The sequence below is a fragment of the Pinus tabuliformis genome, chromosome 1_1, assembly GCF_031772625.1.
Source record: "Pinus tabuliformis cultivar Carrire ecotype Pingquan chromosome 1_1, CPIR1, whole genome shotgun sequence".
NCBI lineage: Eukaryota > Viridiplantae > Streptophyta > Pinopsida > Pinales > Pinaceae > Pinus > Pinus tabuliformis.
In genome coordinates, this window is record NC_142297.1 from 124,927,616 (window position 1) to 124,946,779 (window position 19,164).

At 36.2% G+C, this 19,164-nt stretch overlaps 1 protein-coding gene across 1 annotated transcript; it reads left to right on the forward strand.

Annotated features, from left to right (window-relative positions):
* Positions 1 to 687: 687 nt before the first annotated feature.
* On the forward strand, positions 688 to 4,545 carry LOC149211963 (peroxidase 66-like). Its single transcript, XM_089390513.1, has 4 exons — positions 688 to 972; positions 1,372 to 1,560; positions 1,647 to 1,809; positions 3,903 to 4,545. Exons 1-4 carry the CDS (start codon positions 733 to 735, stop codon positions 4,307 to 4,309), a joined length of 999 nt encoding a protein of 332 aa, XP_089246639.1. The 5' UTR covers positions 688 to 732; the 3' UTR covers positions 4,310 to 4,545.
* Positions 4,546 to 19,164: the final 14,619 nt, after the last annotated feature.

Sequence of the window (19,164 nt, forward strand, 5' to 3'; positions counted from 1 at the left end):
ATTCTTAATTAAATTTATTAATTTTAAAAAAAATGATATATAAAAAATACCATATTTTATAAGTAATTATATTTCCATATAACCTATTTACAAATTAAAACTCTCCGTGATAAGATAAAATAAAATAATATACATATATACAACAAAACATTATAAAATAAGGTATATATATATAATAAAACTTTATCCACAAACCCATAGGCATCGTTGTCGATTTGGAAGGCACTTCCTTTCTCCTCTGTTTTCTATTTTTCATGAAATGCCATGCATAAACATCACTCTACAGACCCACAGTGAACAGAGTTAAAAAGTACGAAGTCTTCATGTGAACAAAAGAGAATTCTAATCCGTGATACCAAAGTCAGAGTAACGAGGTGCCGAAGCAAAACAAAACAACTTGCTTTGCTCGTACTCAACATCGGCATTGATAATGAAACAACTATCCAAAACAACCATATTTTTATATACCATATGTTTTTGGAGCCTTGCAGAGAATTCATCGATCGCTTCTTCCTTCAAGTATGTCCAACTTTTGCGAGCGACAAACCCCACTAAAATATATGGTGAGTGCCTTTGAAGAACTGTTTTCGAACTTCCTTCATGAAGATACAACTCTTGCTCTATTCCTATATATATATATATATATATCAGCAATGTCTGGATGATACCTTCCAACCTAGACATACCCTCATTTCTTTACTCAGCTTAGTAGCAGAGCTGTGCTTCTTCAATATGGCTCTTGCAATTACACAGTCCTCCTCCATGGTGCTGTTGCTAGTAACTGTTTCTATCTGCATCGTCTCAGAATCAGGTCGGGCCAATGCATTGACAGGGCTAAGCAAGGATTACTACAAGCGAACGTGCCCAAGTGCAGAGACTGTGATAAAGGATACCATACGGAACGCCACCCAATACGACCCTAAAATCCCTGCTCGCATTCTACGAATGCATTTCCACGACTGCTTCATTAGGGTATCTGCATTATATTTTGATATCATAGTTAACCAGTATATAGTCATCTCTCCCAGCTAAATCTAAAAGTTTTCAATGTTTTCTATCATATTTAACGCTGGCGTGGCTCCCTCTAGTACTTTATCAAAGTCCTGATTAGTTTAGAGCTTAGAATTAGAGTAGAATAGATTATATTAGAATTTGTATATTAATATTAGAATGCATAATCTAGAAATATTCTATAATTCTGGGTACTAAAGTGATCAGTAGAATTTTAAACTTTTCAATGTTGTATAATCTGTTTGCGACATCAATAAATGGAACATAGTTTTGTTAGTTGATTTATAGTTTTGTTTTGATTTTTTAACCTAAATGGCTAGGGTTGGGTATTGACATTGGCGTTGGCGTAAATGAGTGCAGGGGTGCGATGCATCGGTGTTGTTAGACTCCACTACAAGCAATGAAGCAGAGAAAGACGCACCACCCAATGTTTCACTTCGCGCCTTCTATGTTTTAGACGATGCCAAGACGAAGCTGGAGTCCATTTGCCCACAAACTGTTTCGTGCGCTGACATTCTTGCAATCGCTGCTAGAGATGTTGTACTTCTGGTATAATCTCCTCCCAGTAACTCTTGATGATAGAGTATATATGTAATGTAATGTCTGTATGATTAACTGAAATATTGATTTGACAGACAGGGGGTCCAAAGTGGGACGTTCTCAAGGGAAGAAAAGACGGGCTCATCTCGAGGGCAAATGATACAAAGAATTTGCCAGCCCCCACCTTCAACGTTTCTCAGCTCATTCAAAGCTTTTCCCTCCGTGGACTCTCTGTCCGTGATCTTGTCGCATTGTCAGGTATTTACAGCACTCTCTTCTAATTATGTTGATACCTCTATTCAAACAAATTAAATAAGTTTAAATGGTCAAATCCATTGACCTATTTTTTCTAGGTTATGTGTCATGAATTATAAATAAATAAATAAAAATCAAACTCATTACTTTAGATATTGTAAATTTTATGGATAAAAAATTATCAAAATTATCATATCTATATTTATATTAAACAATAAAAAAACATCATATATAAATAATTCTACGATATAAATTTTACTTGAAATAATAAATATTCACTTTATAAATTTTTTTATTTAAATTACAATTTTAATTATCCAATAAATATCAAATAAAATATCAAATTTCTCTTAATATTCACTTTATAAATATTTTTATTTAAATTACAATTTTAATTATCCAATAAATATCAAATAAAATATCAAATTTCTCTTATATTAAACTGATGTACATGCTTATTGTATTGAGTAATAAGCAAATGTTATAAAAAGTCACTCTTTTTATTCAAACAAATCTCCTTAATTAAATATCATTTAAATAAATTCTTTACTTTTTCGTTCATATAATTAAATATCACTTACTTTTCATTTATATAATTAAATATCACCTATCTTTATAATTATACATTATTCTTATCAAATCAATCATTCAAAATTGACAAGTCCATACCACAAACTTTGATTTGGGAAGGAACTTTATTTGACATCTTGAATGTTTAAATAATTTAATTAATAAGGACCACACAAAACAATAATACAATAATCTAATTTTCCCATAGTTTTGGGAAGGGAATTCCTTATCTTATATTTGATAGTTGAAATGCTCAAATACTTCAATGAACAAATACAATACAAAGCAATAATACCATAAATCTAATTTTTGAATTATGAAACTTCTTCCATTTGTATAATAAGAAATGGCCAACTATCCAAAATTAAAGAATACACACTTTTTTGTTTAGAAAAATGATTTCTTCACCTTACATTACTATAGTTAAATGCTCAAATAAACTAAACAACAAAGACCACAACAAAACCATAGTATAGTAAATCAAAGTTTTCCATCATGAACTTCTTCAATTTCTAGCCAAAGACCACACAAAACATATTACACTGAATCAAAGTTTTCAATCATGAACATAATTAAATACCATATCACAATTTAAACTAAAGTGGGTTTTAAATTAAAATTTTCATAGCATACAGATTCTTTTATAGTGATAATTGAAGATTCTCTTATGCTATTATCTGTTTTCTTTCCTATGTTATTTATACCATGTTTATTTAATTGTCACGAATAAGTTTTCAAAAATAGAGATAAAAACATTTTTTCTAACTATTAAACCATTATAGTTAACTACATTTTAGCCTAATTTTAAAAGTTCATTCAGGGAAAAAAAAATTAGCCCAGGGCTTGAAACCAAGGCAAAAAAATATTAGCTTAGGGCTTAAAAACAAAGCAAAAAAGTTGAAAAACAAATTACCTTTAGAAGACACCATTTAACTATTAACTATCTTATCACTCTTAAAATCATTACCAAAATATTAACTTAGGGCTTAAAAACAAAGGAAAAAAGTTAAAAAACAAATTACCTTTAGAAGACACCATTTAACTATTAACTATCTTATCACTCTTAACATCATTACTTAAAAATATTACAATGATAAATCAGATCTATTAGTTTAAATTTATTTGGATTTAGATTAAAATGATAAAGGTAAAAATATTGGAAAATTAAAAGTTTATGTACAATTATTTTTAATAAAATTTTAAAATTTACAATATATTTTTAACTTCCGAAAACTAACGAATTTATATCAATATCGTGTTCCGATTGATTAAAAAATAAGAAAGAGATTATAGCATTATCAACCTCCCGACATGGGAATGCTACAAACACAAATCCAGCATAAATATTTTTTTTTACGGTGAGATATAATTATAAAGTGTGCTTTTCAACTCAAATATGATCGACATCTGCATTTCGGAATTTTTGTAATCTGTTTTGGAAAGTCAACAAATCCAGAATTATCATGAAAGTATGGTAACCCTGTAACGTCTAACATTAATGGAATCCTAATTGTCTGCATGAACAGGCGGGCATACGTTGGGCTTCTTTCACTGCTCTTCTTTTGAGAGCAGACTTCATAACTTCAACGCTACATTTAAGGTGGATCCAACCATGGAGCCGCAGTTTGCACAGAGCTTACGCACGGTGTGCCCTCAGCCTAACAACAATCGCAGCGCGGGTGCTTTTCTGGATTCCACGGCCACCCAGTTTGACAACGCATACTTCAAACACTTGGTAGAAGGAAAGGGAGTGTTTGGCTCAGACCAGGCGTTGTTTCTGGAAAACCCAACAAAGATGATTGTGAAGAGATTCGCAAGGGATGGGAATGCCTTCTTCAAAGCATTTGAAACCTCAATGCTGAAGTTGGCAAGTGTTGGAGCTTTGACCAGCGGGGGAGAAGTGCGATTGAATTGCAGAAAAGTGAATTCGTGAACATAGGATCATATGGGATCATACATTCCTTCATTTTATATGATGTCAGAGGCTCATGATTGTTTTTGAAGAAACAGAAACTTACACATCAATGCAATAAATACATTTTTCCTTGCTGAATTTACTCGACACGCAAAATGAACGTAGTTTAGTTTGCTTCCACATCTTCACTGCGTTCTTGCCTTTCGGCTTGTGGCCTCGCTAAGACCTTTGAATCTCAGACATGAATCTGCATCATGTCGGGTATGTGTATCGAATAAATTATAACATTTTAACAAGAAATTAAATTTGCAGTTTAGTCAGCCCCACCAGGTAGGCGAGCTGGTAATTACAATACAGTGAAGTTTTTTAGAAATGTAAACTCTGTACTGAAAGTGATGAGTTCAAATGCTCCAGACTATCCTTGAATCACGTTACTGGAGTTACCAGGCTGCTCGATTCCTCTATAATAAAAAATAAATAAATTTACAGTTTAGTCTAGTTTCATAGTCCTATGCTTTATTTTTTATTTTTCTAATATATTTTCTACTTATTTTCGGATAACATTTAATAAACATTTATCAAAATTAAATTAGGCTGATAAATTCAAAAATTTAATAAACATTTATTAAAATTTAATCATGTTAATAAATTCATTTTCATATTATTAGTCCTCGTCCTCGTCTCTCGTCTCTTCAGTGTTTGTAGACCTCTTCAGTGTTTGTAGGGTCTATGGTAATAGGTTTTTTAATTCCTATTATTTGAATGCGGAAACTAATGAAGAGTTTCCTTTTATATCCAATTGAATGCGTTTTCTTCTTGATGGAATGCTTATAAGCATTTTTCGATCCAAATAACAATTTTGACATTTGTATAGCTTCATATGGAGGCCATATCTAAGATAGTGCGAGGTTAAAGTAACTATGGTTGGTATTAGTTTTTAAACATAGAATAGATTTTTCCATGGCTGAAATTTTAATAAGTGAAAATATAATGAATCTAGTAAGGGATATTTATATGTTTCTAACTTGTGACTGGCTTAAAATAATTTGACATGCAACCATACACTAAATCTGTCTATCACTTAACTTGACTTGACTCAACACTAAGTTCACTAACTCTTTAATTTTAGATTATTCTCCATGCGGGATTAAATTAGCTATTTTAACACTCCCCCTTAATTATGACATCCAAAATAAGACATGATCCATGACAACTCAAACATGTATGTTGTTCTATGTCTCAGCTATTCTTAGAACACACAAGTTTCTTCTATGAAACTCAAACACATTTTTTACTAATGACTTAGTAAATATATCAGCCAATTAATCACTAGATTTACAAAGATTCAAGTGAACTTCGCCATTGCTAACAAGTTCTCTAATAAAGAGATATCTAGTATCAATACGCTTGCTCTTTTGATGAAACACACTATTTTTGGATAGTGCAATCCTTGAGGTGTTGTCACAACATATTGTTGTTGATCCTTGTTTCTGCTTGAGTCCATCAAATACTCTTCTTAACCACAGTGCTTGACATGTTGTTGATGTTGTTGGTACATATTCCGCTTCTACAGTCAAAAGTGTCACAATAGGCAGCTTCTTAGATGCCCATGAAATCACACCTGAACCAAGATGGAATGCATAACCAGAAGTGTTCTTCCTATCATCCAAACTACCTACAAAATCATTGTCGTGTATCCAATCAAATCCTTCTTTTTTGTGGTTGCATACACTATGCCACAATCTCTAGTTCCTACGATGTATCTCAGAATTATTTTTCATGCTCTCCAATGTGTGTCTTTTAAAGTCTCCATAAATATGGAAATCCGACTTACTCCTTGAATAATATCTGTTCTTGTAGCTATGAGATACATGAGGCTACCAACCAATATTTTGAAGAGAGTTGCATTGACATTTGATCCTTCATCATCCTTGCTTAACTTTGTACCTGTTGCAACTGGTGTAGGGACAGGTTTTCAATTCTCCATCATGAATCTTTTCAACAAATCTCTAGCATATTTATCCTCACAAATAAAAATTCATTTTTCAATTGCTCAACTTCTATGCCAAGAAAATATTTCATGAGACCAGGATTTGTCATTTCAAATTCTTTCATCATGGCTACTTTAAATTCATCCAATTCAAAATCACATGTATAAATCATGTCATCAACATATAAGCAAACAATCAAAATATGTCCATGCTCATTTACCTTTGCGTACATAGTAGGCTCAATGATGCTTTTGCAAAATCCATTCTTGATCATGTAGCTATCAATTCTACTATATTGAGCTCTAGGTGCTTTCTTGAGTCCATAGAGCGCTTTCTTCAACCTGTAAATTTTATCTTCTTTACCTTCAACTTCATATCCTCAAGGTAGCTGCACATTAATTTCTTCTTCTAGAATTGCATTTAAGAAGGTTGGTTTCAAATCCATCTGATATACTTTCCACTTGTTCTGAGCCATTGTGGCTAGAACTTCTCTTACAGTTCCAATTTGGCTATCAAAGCAAAAATTTCTCTGAAGTCTATTCCTGGTTGCTGTGAGAACCCTTTTGCTACAAGTCTTACTTCAAATCTATCAATTTCACCTTTCTCATTCAACTTTGTCTTCTACACCCATTTTACACCAATGAGATTTTTGTCCTTTGGAAAATCAACCAAATCCCATGTATCATTCTTTTCAATAGCTTCAATTTCTTCATCCATGGTTTGCACCCAATTTTCATCTCTGATTTCTTCTTCAAACGAAGAAGGTTGGAATGAAAATAAATGTAAAATTTGAATTAACATCCAAATCATCATAAATATCTTTCACACTTCTTATCTTTCTCTTACCATTGCTTGATTCATCACCTAGTTGATTGATGGGAGAATCTCGATCTGTTGATCTGGTTGAAAATCCATGCTGCTTAGAAGATATTGGATTCCTTGTTGGTGTGTCTCTATTTGGTGTCTTTACTTGAGATTCTTATTGCTCCTTTTTCGCTACATAATCTTCTTCCATCAGTGGCACTTGTACATCAATTGCTTTGTCTATACTACCACTCCATGACTCTTGGTATTTGAACACAACATCTTTGCTAATTACGGTCTTCTTGGTAACAAGTTTATATAATTTGTAAGCTTTTGACTGCCCATTTTAACTAGTAAATATGCATTTTTCACTTTTATCATCTAGTTTTCCTCTCAGTTCCTTAGTAACATGTGCATAAGCTACACATCCAAACACTCTAAGATGAGATATGCTACAAGACATGATTGACCATGCATCTTCTGGTACTTTGTTCATCACACTCTTTGATCATCCATTTATATTTCTATTTCTCTTGTATTTAAATGAAATTCTATGTAACTATTTACTCATTAATTTATCATCGTAAATCAATTTAACAATCATTATTTTTTTTAATTAATTTCATATTTGATTGGCTCATATTTTATCATTTTAATCTCTAAACAAAGCATGTCCTAAATTAATAATATCAATTGTTAGAACTATTTTAGAAGGCTGATATTGATTGAGAAAACACATGTTATTTAATCTTCACACTTGGTATTTAGGAACTATTTCCTATGTGCCAACTTAGAGTAGTTTTTATTTTTATTTTTTGCATTAACAAGTAGGCTTGCATTTAGATTAATCCTTTTCATTTTTAGGAATTTCCTTACATAGGACCTATTTCCATTAGGGGAATTTTGTGGTCTAAAATGGGCTTCCTAAGGAAATTATAAAATAATATTGGAAATAATAAAATACGATTACATTACATCATCAAAGTTTAGAGGAGAAAAAGGAAAAACTAGCTATTCAACTCATATTTTCAACTTATCTCCTTATGTGTTTACTCAAATTTTGAGCGAAAGCACTCATTGGATACAAAATTTGATTCATCATCCAAGGAGTACCCATGTTGTATACTTGTGATGGACCCTACTACACGAAAAATGACAAATACATGAAAAAGCATCATTGCAATCACATTTTTCATGTATTTCTCGTGTTTCGTGTAGTAGGGCCCATTGAAAGGATGCAACATGGGTACTCCTTGGATTATGAATTAAAATTTACATCCAATTATTAATCCCTCTCTAAATTTGAGTAAAACCTTAGGGAGATAAGTTTAAAATACAAGTTGAAAAAATGGTTTTATTATTTTTTAATATTTTTACATTTTTACTCCAAAAATGGTGAATCACACCCCATGGTTGCCATCACCATCTTGAATCCTATTAGTTCTTATAAATCTTTTTTTGGTTGTACATTTTTCTTAGGAGGCTGATTTTACAACTCAAAATTCCCCTAATGATTGGTGGTTTGACTGAGTCCTTATGTTAGCTTAAGGACTACTTTCTTGCAAGTGCATTATCGGAGGGTAAACCTAATTTTCTCTTCTTGTTGATGGTAATTAAAATTATCACAAGTCAACAGGGAGAGTGAGAGGTAACTTGACCCATTTGAACTAGTTAGAATCGTCATCCCAAACATATAAAGGCCTAATTAGGGTCTTCACCGTGTGATCTATCCAATGTTGATTATGGTCATTTTTGGCCATCAACCCTTTTGGAACTAGAAGAAGGGTCAATGATAAGTTGTCCTTTTGGAGTTTTGTATTTTAAAGTTTTCATTTATTTGCAATGGCTCCTTCTAAACTTCCAATTTGGAGTTGCATCTCTGGACATGCATTTTCCACTACTCCAATGAAAATTATAAGACTCTTTTTGAACGTAAAGTTTGATGGTAAGAGTAATTATTCCACATATCATCATGTTTTGCAATTTATTCAAAATTTCACAAATTCTTCTTTCTATGATATTGGTGAAGTTGTTCTATGCAAAATCTTTACTCTAATTTTCACAGGAAAAACTAAAGGATGGTGTGAATCATTACTAGTTGCCTCTATTAATAGTCGGGATGATGCTTTAACAATGTTCCTTCACACATGCGAAGAATATGACTATGGACATGTATGCATCAAACTTGAAAACTTGCATATATTTGAAAATGAGTCTACAAAATATTTTACAATTCGATTCAAATTTATTTGTCTAATTTTTTAACCTAAATATAGAACTTCATAAATTGAGTTCATGGAATGGTTTCAACATATACTTTCCATTCAGACGGGCGTGGTGGGGGGAAACTAGGGTTGGAGTTGAAGGAAGGGTTTTGGATTCAGGGCACCATGGCGGGGACCGCAGGGGGAGTGCTGCTCCCTCCTACAGTCGAGCAGTCACAGGAGGAAGTCAAGACGCGGGAAAGAAACATTTCAAAAAACCACTAGACAAGATCTCAGAAGCACGAAGTCAGGGGACATCTGAAAGAAGCGGAGATCAGGATCAGGAAGGGAATCAACAGGAAACTAGCAAAGAAAAGGAGAATGGAGGCAGTAGTGAAAGACCAGCTTCCAGAAAGACAACTGGAGTCTGCAAGCCCAAGTCAGGCATTATTCCATAGGTCGTATTGAGCGACCCAGTGATACAAGCTCATAGAGATCATATGACGGAGCATGCAATCATATGCAAGTTCATGGGGTTATGGCTGACGGAGAGGGCGTTACATGTCTAGATAAGGAGCCATTGGAAGCCAAAGGGAGAAATACGTTTACATCTGGGTTCTAAGGGCCTTTTCACAGTAGTGTTCACAAGCCTAGAGGATAAAAATAGAGCGTTTGAAGCGGGGGCCCTATTTCTATGCTGCGATAGGACTCTACATGTGGTCATGGATGATGAACTTTGTCCCAGAACGTGAAACATTCACATCAGTACTGGTTTGGATCAGACTATATTCTCTTCCTCTGGATTATTGGCTACCAGAATCTTTGAAGACGATAGGCAACAAGCTGGGGCATTTTCTAAAGATCTCAGAGGCAAATCTAAAAGGAAGGTATACCTCCTTTGGCTGAATATGTGTGGAAATGGATCTATCTGGAGCCATTCTGGAAGTGATAATTTTATAAGTATATGATGAAGAATGGGTGCAGATAATAGACTATGAGCACATACCATTCAGATGCAGCAAATTCCATGAACATGGGAATCGATGTAGAGACTACCCCATAATCAACAGGGAAGGTAACCAGAAAACCACTGTGGAAAGAGATCACGAGGGTTTCACCAAAGTCGGGAGCAAAGGAAAAGGGGGGAGCATCCACACAAGAAGGCAAATGAGGATAGACATACAAGACAAAACAGCTTTAAGATCCTAGAGGAAGAAGAGGGGAACAAGGAGACAGTCCAGAACATGGAGAAGGCAACAAAGGAACATGATAAGGTAGCTGACATGGAGGATATCACAGTAGACAACCAGTAAAAGGATGATCTACCAAGCCTGATGGAGATCTGTAGGGACCAAGAGATGACTCCAAGTGAAGCAGGAACAGACGACCATGAGTTACAAGAGATTCTGGATAGGGAAAACCTAGATCTAGATAAATTTCTGGAACAAGGGAAAAACATAGGGGTGGCCTCCCTGACAAAAGAGGACTATGATAGGGTACAAAAACTCTTTCTCTGGAGGTCACAAGTGAAGGGAGCTGGAGTCAAAAGAAATCATGAAAACCAGGAGCCAAGTGGGGTCAAGATGATGGAGAAATTCTTAGGAACAATATCCAAAGAACTCAGGTAGGAAAAGAGGAAGAAAGAGACGGAATGAACTGCTAAATGAATGTGGAAAACTATTGATTAAATCAGGTAAGATGAAAGATCTTACCAGTTATTCCTTTACTAACCTTTCTTAATGAATTTCACAACCTGGAACATTAGAGGCATAGGAAGTAGGAGGAAATAAAGAAATCTTAGTAATAGAATGAAAGAAGAAAAACCAGACAAGGTTTTTATTCAGGAGACAAAATGTTTGATGGAAAAGATAAGAGATATTCACAATAAATGGTTATTCAAATATGAGTATTTGGAGGTTAAGGAAAATAACGCGGTGGGGGGGATTCTCACTTTGTGGGACCCACAGAAATTAGGAATTCTAGATGTTGAACCATCCAGGAACTATCTCTCCCTGATATATCAACCTGTAGGGGACAAGGAGATATACATGATTATAAATGTTTATGGACCTCAAAAGCAAGCAGACAAACTCAAGCTCCTCACCTCCCTGGAGGAACTAAGATCGAGACATCCCATTTTGCCCTGGATCATTGTAGCAGATTTCAAAATGATAAGATCTCTTTCGGAAAAAAAGGGAGGCACTAGACAACTAGGCAGAGACTCCATGGCCTTCCAGAAATTCATCATGAACATGGGGCTGGTGGAAACTGAAAAAATTAATGGAACCTTCACTTGGAACAACAAAAGGGGAGGGGCTCATTAAGTTGCTTCCAAACTTGATAGGTTCATGATTTCAGAAGACCTCTTTCTCTCAAGACCTGCCATGACAACATCCATTCTGCCCTTTGGAAAATCAGATCATTGGCCTGTATAGCTGGAAGCAACCTTTATGGGCACTCTGAGAAATAGACCTTTTAGGTTTGAAAACGCCTGGCTCTCACACCCTAATTTCGCTAATAATGTGGATAAATGGTGCAGAGAGGAGTTGAATATTCAGGGCACAAAAATGTACATGCTCCAACGGAAACTTAAACATATCAAAGCCTGTCTTAAAGTTTGGAACAAAGATAAATTTGGAGATATCTTCAAAGCCAAAATAGAAACTAAACAGAAGCTCCAGGAGATCAATTAGATCAACATCACAGATGGCTTCACCGAAGTGTGGCAGAAATTAGTTGACTCTTTGCAGGAAGAATGGGAGGATCGATGCTTATAAGAAGAAATTTTCTGGAGGCAGAAATCAAGGATACAATGGATTAAAGAGGGAGAAAGAAACACAAAATTCTTCCACAAATCCACTATTGCTCACAGGGCACACAACAGAATCACAAAGATCAAAGATTATAAAGGCATTGAGCTTGTTTCTCACAATGATATGGAATTGATCCTTGTTCAGCACTTCGGCAATATTGCAAAGGAGCTGTTGGAGGACAGATCTAGGTTCATTGACCAGTTCACTCAGTATATCCCCTAGCTATTTACTAGAGAGGACAACCACAATCGCAACAAGCCAGTATTGGAAGAGGAGGTCAGTGAAGTGATTAATGAAATTCCGAATGGTAAAGCACCAGGCCCGAATGGATTCAATGTAGACTTCTTCAAATCCTGCTGGGAAACTATCAAATATGATATCCTCGAGGTTGTGGAAGAGTCAAGAAGATCCAAGAAGGTATTGAAGGCTCTGAATGCATCATTCATAGCTTTGATTCCAAAGCAGGAAAATGCCATGACTCTGGATGATTTTCGGCCCATAGCCTTATGTAATGTGGTGTATAAAATTATCTCCAAAGTAATAGCCAATTGACTCAAACCACTTCTACCCTCTCTCATCTCGGAGGAGAAAATAGGCTATGTGGAGGGAAGACAAATCCTAAACAATATCATCCAAGCTCATGAGGTGGTACACTCTCTTAAGAGAAACAAACAAGCTGGTATGATCATTCAGTTGGACCTAGCGAAATCCTATGACAAATTGAGCTTGGCATAGATAAGAGCAATTCTAAAGGCCTATGGTTTTTACCATAATTGGATAAGATGGGCCATGGAATTAGTTACATCAACCAGTTTTTCCATACTGCTTAATGGAGCTCCATCAAGGACCTTCACTCCTTCCAGAGGGCTCAGACAAGGAGATCTGCTTTCAGCGTTCCTCTTCGTCCTTATGATGGAAGGGCTAGGTAGAGTGATTAAAATGGCAAATGCTGAAGGATGAATTCAAGGTAATCCGCTTTCACCATTCCTCTTCATCCTTATGATGGAAGGGCTAGGTAGAGTGATTAAAATGGCAAATGATAAAGGATGAATTCAGGGTATCGTGGATGGACAGGTAAACACTCATCAACAATTTGTAGATGGCACAATGTTGCAGGGCATACCTATAGTAAAGGAAGCCAGAGCAATCAAAAACATCTTAAATGACTTTGTTGTGGTAGCAGGCATAGAGGTAAGCCTTAACAAGTCCAAAGCTTTTTTCTTTAACACTAATATTGCTATTCAGAGAAACATTACCAGAATTCTAGGATTTCAAAGAAAGCAACTACCTTCCAAATATCTTGGCATTCCTCTTACTAACAAACCGCTGAGCAAGAAAGTGTGGGAGCCAATTTTAAATAAACTTCAAGACAAGATCAGAAAGTGGACATGCAAATCACTAAATCTGGCAGGATGCCTTGTGCTCACACAAGCGGTCTTGCAAGCCATTCCCATTTTTATGTTTTCAGCTCTTCCTTCTCCTCAAGGTATTAAGCAACAAATAAGAAGCATACAAAGGGACTTTCTGTGGGGCAGAGGGGAAGAGAAAAAGAAGTGGGCTTTAGTAGCCTGGGATAAGCTTTGCAAGCCCAAGAGCCATGGTGGATTGGGGCTTCATGATCCTGAGACCCTCAGCAGAGTCTCGGGAGCCAAGCTTTGATGGAGATGGATTAAGGAATCGAATGCCCCCTGGGCTAAGATTTGGAAACAAAAATATGCCAAGTACTGGCAGGAGAAGGATCACATCAGAATGTCAAGGCAAATAAGGGGCTCCCATATTTGGAACCTTGCCTAGGATAATAAAAACATTGTTCAGCACCATTGTTTTTCAGAAATTCGAGCAGGGGATCTTGCTCGATTTTGGGAGGATAACTGGCAACAAGAACCCAATCTTTATAGGGATGAATTTGCAAATCTCAAAAGTGACACAGACAACAAAGGTATGGTTCTGGTAAAAGACTTCTGGGATCATGGAAGGAATAACAGAAAATGGAGGGAGTGGAAGGATCTAGGATACAGTGATGAAAACCAGCTGAAGACCAAGGCAGAAGCTCTCATGTAGGAGCTAGAGCATAGAAGGGTTCTTGTTTCTTCCTCAACGGATCAATTAAGATGGGGAAAGAACTTTGAAGGCAACTCTAAGCTCAAAGAGGCCAAACAGGAAGTCACAGATTCAACTTTGTGAACCCTGATCAGATCTGGAAAAAACTTTGGCAAAGCCCGCATTGGATGAAAATAAAGCTATTCATCTAGTTAGTGCACCAAAGGAAGATCCTAACTTGGGAGAATATCCTCAAGTAAGGCTTCGTTGGCCCTTCCAAGTGTTACCTTTGTGGCACTCATGAGGAAATGATTGAACACCTTCTCAACCTCTATCCTTTCACTTCAAAGGCTTGGGATTGGGTGGCCACTATTTTTAGACAAACTGATAGGGATAGTCTCAGCATATACAACACTCTTAAGAACTAGAGGAAGAACTTCTCAGGGAATGAGATAGTTAATAAAGCCTAGATTCTGGTTCCAGGTTTTTTCGTTTGGAATGTGTGGAAAGAACGCAACAATCGAATCTTCAGAAACAAAACAAACTTGCCCCAACACATAATTGAACAAATTCTAAGGCAGCTCAAAGACACAGTAAGAAGCTTGCTGAGGACTCTTCCTAAAGATCCTCCCCTACCCCATGAGGAGAGTATTTTACTTCACTTGGGTCTCTAGTCTATCAGCCCTCTGGGAATAATGAAGGTGGTGAGCCTTATAAACAAGTGTGCTACCATTTGGAAGCCTCCTCCTTATGGTTTCTTAAAGGTTAATATTGATGGAGCAGCTAAGGGCAACCCAGGATTACCAGGCTTTGGGGGTGCCATAAGATACAATCAAGGACAAATTTAGATACCCTTCCATGGCCACTTGGGGAAGGCCACGAACAACATCGCTTAGCTCATGGAATTAGAGCAATGTTTGGAAATCCTAGTGAATTCAAGTTCACACAATGTTATAATTAAAGCGGATTCAGAATTAATTATTAGAGCGGATAAGAAAATTAGCAATGGAACCTCTCCAGATAAAGTGTCGAAGCACTGGAAGCTTTTGCAGGTTTTTTACCGCATCTATTCTCACCTGCGATCCCTTAAAACTTTCAGATTTACTCATGTGAAAAGGAAGGCTAACATGTTAGTGGATCATTTGACGAATGAAGGAGTCACAAATAGGGACAGGGATTCTAGGCATGCTTGGGATTCGCTTCCCCCAAGTAAATTGCGGGAGGACTGTCTCTATCAGGCTACCCAGGATATGGAACTATGGACTAACAGGTTGGATCAAAGGGACCCTGAAGACCAGCGGGAGGTCGGAGAACTCCACACAGACTAACCCACCTTGGTTCGGTTATTTTCCAAAGTCTGGTTTCCTTATGATTGAATGATGAAAGGATTGACTCGGATAGCTCCACAGGATGGGGTAGCCCTCTTCATTTGGCTTAGGTGGTGGTTGACAGAGAATCCAGGTGAACGGGATTGGCTCAAGAACTGCCCGCTGGACAGAATTAAGGAAAACACGTGGTGAAAGGACGTGTTTGGTTTTTCCGTGAGTCAACCAGTCCAATACCACAAGTGGTATATCGAGTGGGGTCTGAATGGTTTCCGGTTTTTCTGTATTTGGCTCCAATTCCACTCTTTGAGCGACACGTTGCAGAGCGAGGAGAGAGAAAACCACCCTCATTAGGCGGTTAACTCTCGCACTTCTTGTCCTTCCGATATTCAGGATGACCATTGGATCTTAGTCAGTTGATCAACGGTGGCGATTGTGTGTGCGAATTGGTCGGACCCAAAAAATGATTAGAGTGTTCTGCTTTTAACTTCCGTCGGGTCCGTTTGATAGTTTTCAGTTTGGCTTGTGGTGGGACCTCTTGTGGATCCACGGCGAGTCATCTGTGGCCTTTGTGACCTCCAGTGCGATGGACTTGCCCTCCAAGGTTTTCTAGGCTCATTTGATGCACGGTAGCACTGCGAAATGACCTTGTGCTTTGTTTGGCAGTTATCCCCGGATTTCTGGTTTAGGTTTCTCTTAGTTTTGGGTGATTGGTTTGGTTCGGCCTGCCCGGCTGACTATTGAACTCTCGTAGAGTAGGTGTGGCTCCTTGTAAATTATGTATTTTTGGCTAAGTTTAATAGAAGTTCCTACTCTTACTTGATTAAAAAAAAACATCTACTTTCCATTCCTTGTATTTCAAATGATAGCAATGAACCGAAAGATATTATTTTTATTACCACATTTATCGATGTTCAAGAGCCACTTGTTATTAATAGTAAGGTTGATTCTGATCAAGAAAAAAAATGCAGAAATTGCTAATGAACCATCTCAAGAAGACATAAAACATCCAACCGAATTAACTTTGATCCTGAGAGTGCTTTATATCATGATAGTGTCAATTATTCAACTATGTTACTTCAAAATAAATATGTTGTTTATAACAAATGAGATGTTATGTAACCAAATCAGAAAACACAAGAATTTTAGATCAATGAATTGAAAATTAGCCTCTTCAAGGGGGAAACCTCTTATACATCACATAAATGAACAATTATTGGATGATATAAATGATAAGACCTCCTTTGTATACATAGGAGTCTAATGGGTCACAATATAATCAAGTCCTACATAACAATAATAATGTAAGGGCATAACAATAGCAATATGGGGCTACATGGGCACAAGAATAACATTAGGGGACTACACCAACAATAAAAATAAGGGGGCCAGACTAGTATTATAGGGAACCTAACATTCCCCTCTACTTCAAAAAAATGTTGTCCTCAATGCTTTATTAGTTTTGATGTAGGTGATTGGTTATTTTTGTGGCTACAACATTACTGAAGAAATATGGATTTTCTTGGACTCCCAGTAAGAAACCAAAAAGTTCTGATACCAAATGTTATGCAACCAGATCACAAAATAGAAGAAAATATTGATCAATGACATGAAAATTAGCCTCTTCGAGGGGGCATACATCACATAAATAAAAAATTCTTGGATGATACAAATAATGGACCTCCTTGGTACATATAGCAGTTTAAGGGGTTATAATATAATCAAAGCCTACATAAAAATAATAATGTAAGGGAAACAAAAATAAAAAATGGGGCACAACGATAACATTAGGGGGCTACACTAACAATAACAATAAGGGGACTACACTAATATTATAGGGACCTAATAGGAGAAAATCAATAATTATCCATTTTTGAGTTTTCTAATGTTGATATTAATGCTCAACCACAAAGTTTGGCCCAAACAAACATTTATAATCAAGAAAATGTGGTCAACAAAATACATGACGAAGAATCTGAAATCTGCATTAAGGAAAATAAGGAATAATTTACAAGCATATATATATATATATATATATATATATATATATATATATATATATATATATAGATATATATATATATATATATATATATATATATATATCTATATATATATATATATATATATATATATATATATATATATATATATATATATATATATATATATATATATATATATTGTGTAAGCTTGTTAGATCCCTTTTTCTATTAATATTTCATGAAAATAAGTTTGATTTCAACAAGACTGTAGGTGGCCTCAACCTGCCCATAGGAAACTAGGTCTGTTGGCCACCTGTCTTCATCAAATGTTGTCCAAAATTTGAAAAGTTTTTTTCTTACCATCCATGCTACATTGGCAACTTTATCATCTTTATAATTCTTGCTTAAAAAGTAAATGCTAACCATCATCTAGACAAAAATACACTGGCTGGTATGCTTCATTCATCTGAAGAATAAACTAGGGCTGGGGCTTTCATGCTTGAACCTGGAACTTCACTTCTCATCATATTATGGAGACTCTGTTTGATCCTATTCAGACTGAGGTTGTTGTGGTACAACTGCATTTGGACAGATTGTATCTCCCTCTACAGGTCCTTCATACTTGGCTCTGCTGGTCTATTCTCCTCTGATTCTTCTCTTTCCTTATAGGTTGTCATAGCACAGTCCAGGATGTTTTTCATGACCCAATACTGCTGGATGGTTTAGTGAAACAATGTTTGGCGACATCTGGTATTACATGGATATTTAATGATTCTTTCCCATTCCTCTGCCTGGATCTCTTGATTTTTAATGCTTGTGTTTAGTTCTCTTTCCCATTCAGAGATAACAACTTTCACCTCCACTGGGGTTCCTACATAGTATGTGTTGATAAGGTTCTGCATACTCTCCTTCCCTGTTTTCCTGCCTATTTTTCTCAGTCCTTTGCTTTTAGTCGGTTCCAGGCCTTTCATATTCTTTTTCGTCTTTCCTAGCCTTTTGTTTCCTTTCCTTCCCAGTTGGTTGCCTTCCTTCACCATCCAATTCTTCTTTCTACTTTTTACTTTCCTATCCAGGAGGCTCTCCTGGACCATGGCTTTGTGCTCACTATCGTGGTTCAAGTGCTAAGTCGTCAGAGTCCTCTACACTCTGGTTTTTAATATACCTATAATAGAAGCCAGAAATAAAGCATTATAGACTGTCATCAAATTTACCATAGTGAACTCATAATATTTTGTGCTCTGTGAGTTGGTCTTATAATTGATATCATTCGTTATGTTCTTGTTTCGATACTCGGTCTGAGAATTGGCCTCGATCCTTTCATGATTCCCCACATACTTCCCTCAATCCGAAAGAGACTTCTCAAGAGAAAGAGCTTTCATCCGCTCCGTGCCCTAAAGACTGTGATGACCCCCATCTACACCCATGTTCCCCACTCTCCCTTTAGAGATTTCAAGGATAGTAATAACATGATCTTCCTCAGTGCTTACCATTAGAAATTTAATAGTCCCTCTACCTAGCTCCCACGAGACTTCCTAGCACCTCCAACCTATTAGAATCCTGACCCTACCACTCGGTTTCCCAAGTTTCTTTCTTCCCTGAGTTTTGCCACCCCAAAGGGTAAGAAAGTGCTTCTCATGTTCCCACTAGACATCGATTCTAATCCTGGTCCATGAAATTCCTTCCCTTTGCCATTGGGTCCCCTCAATGGAGC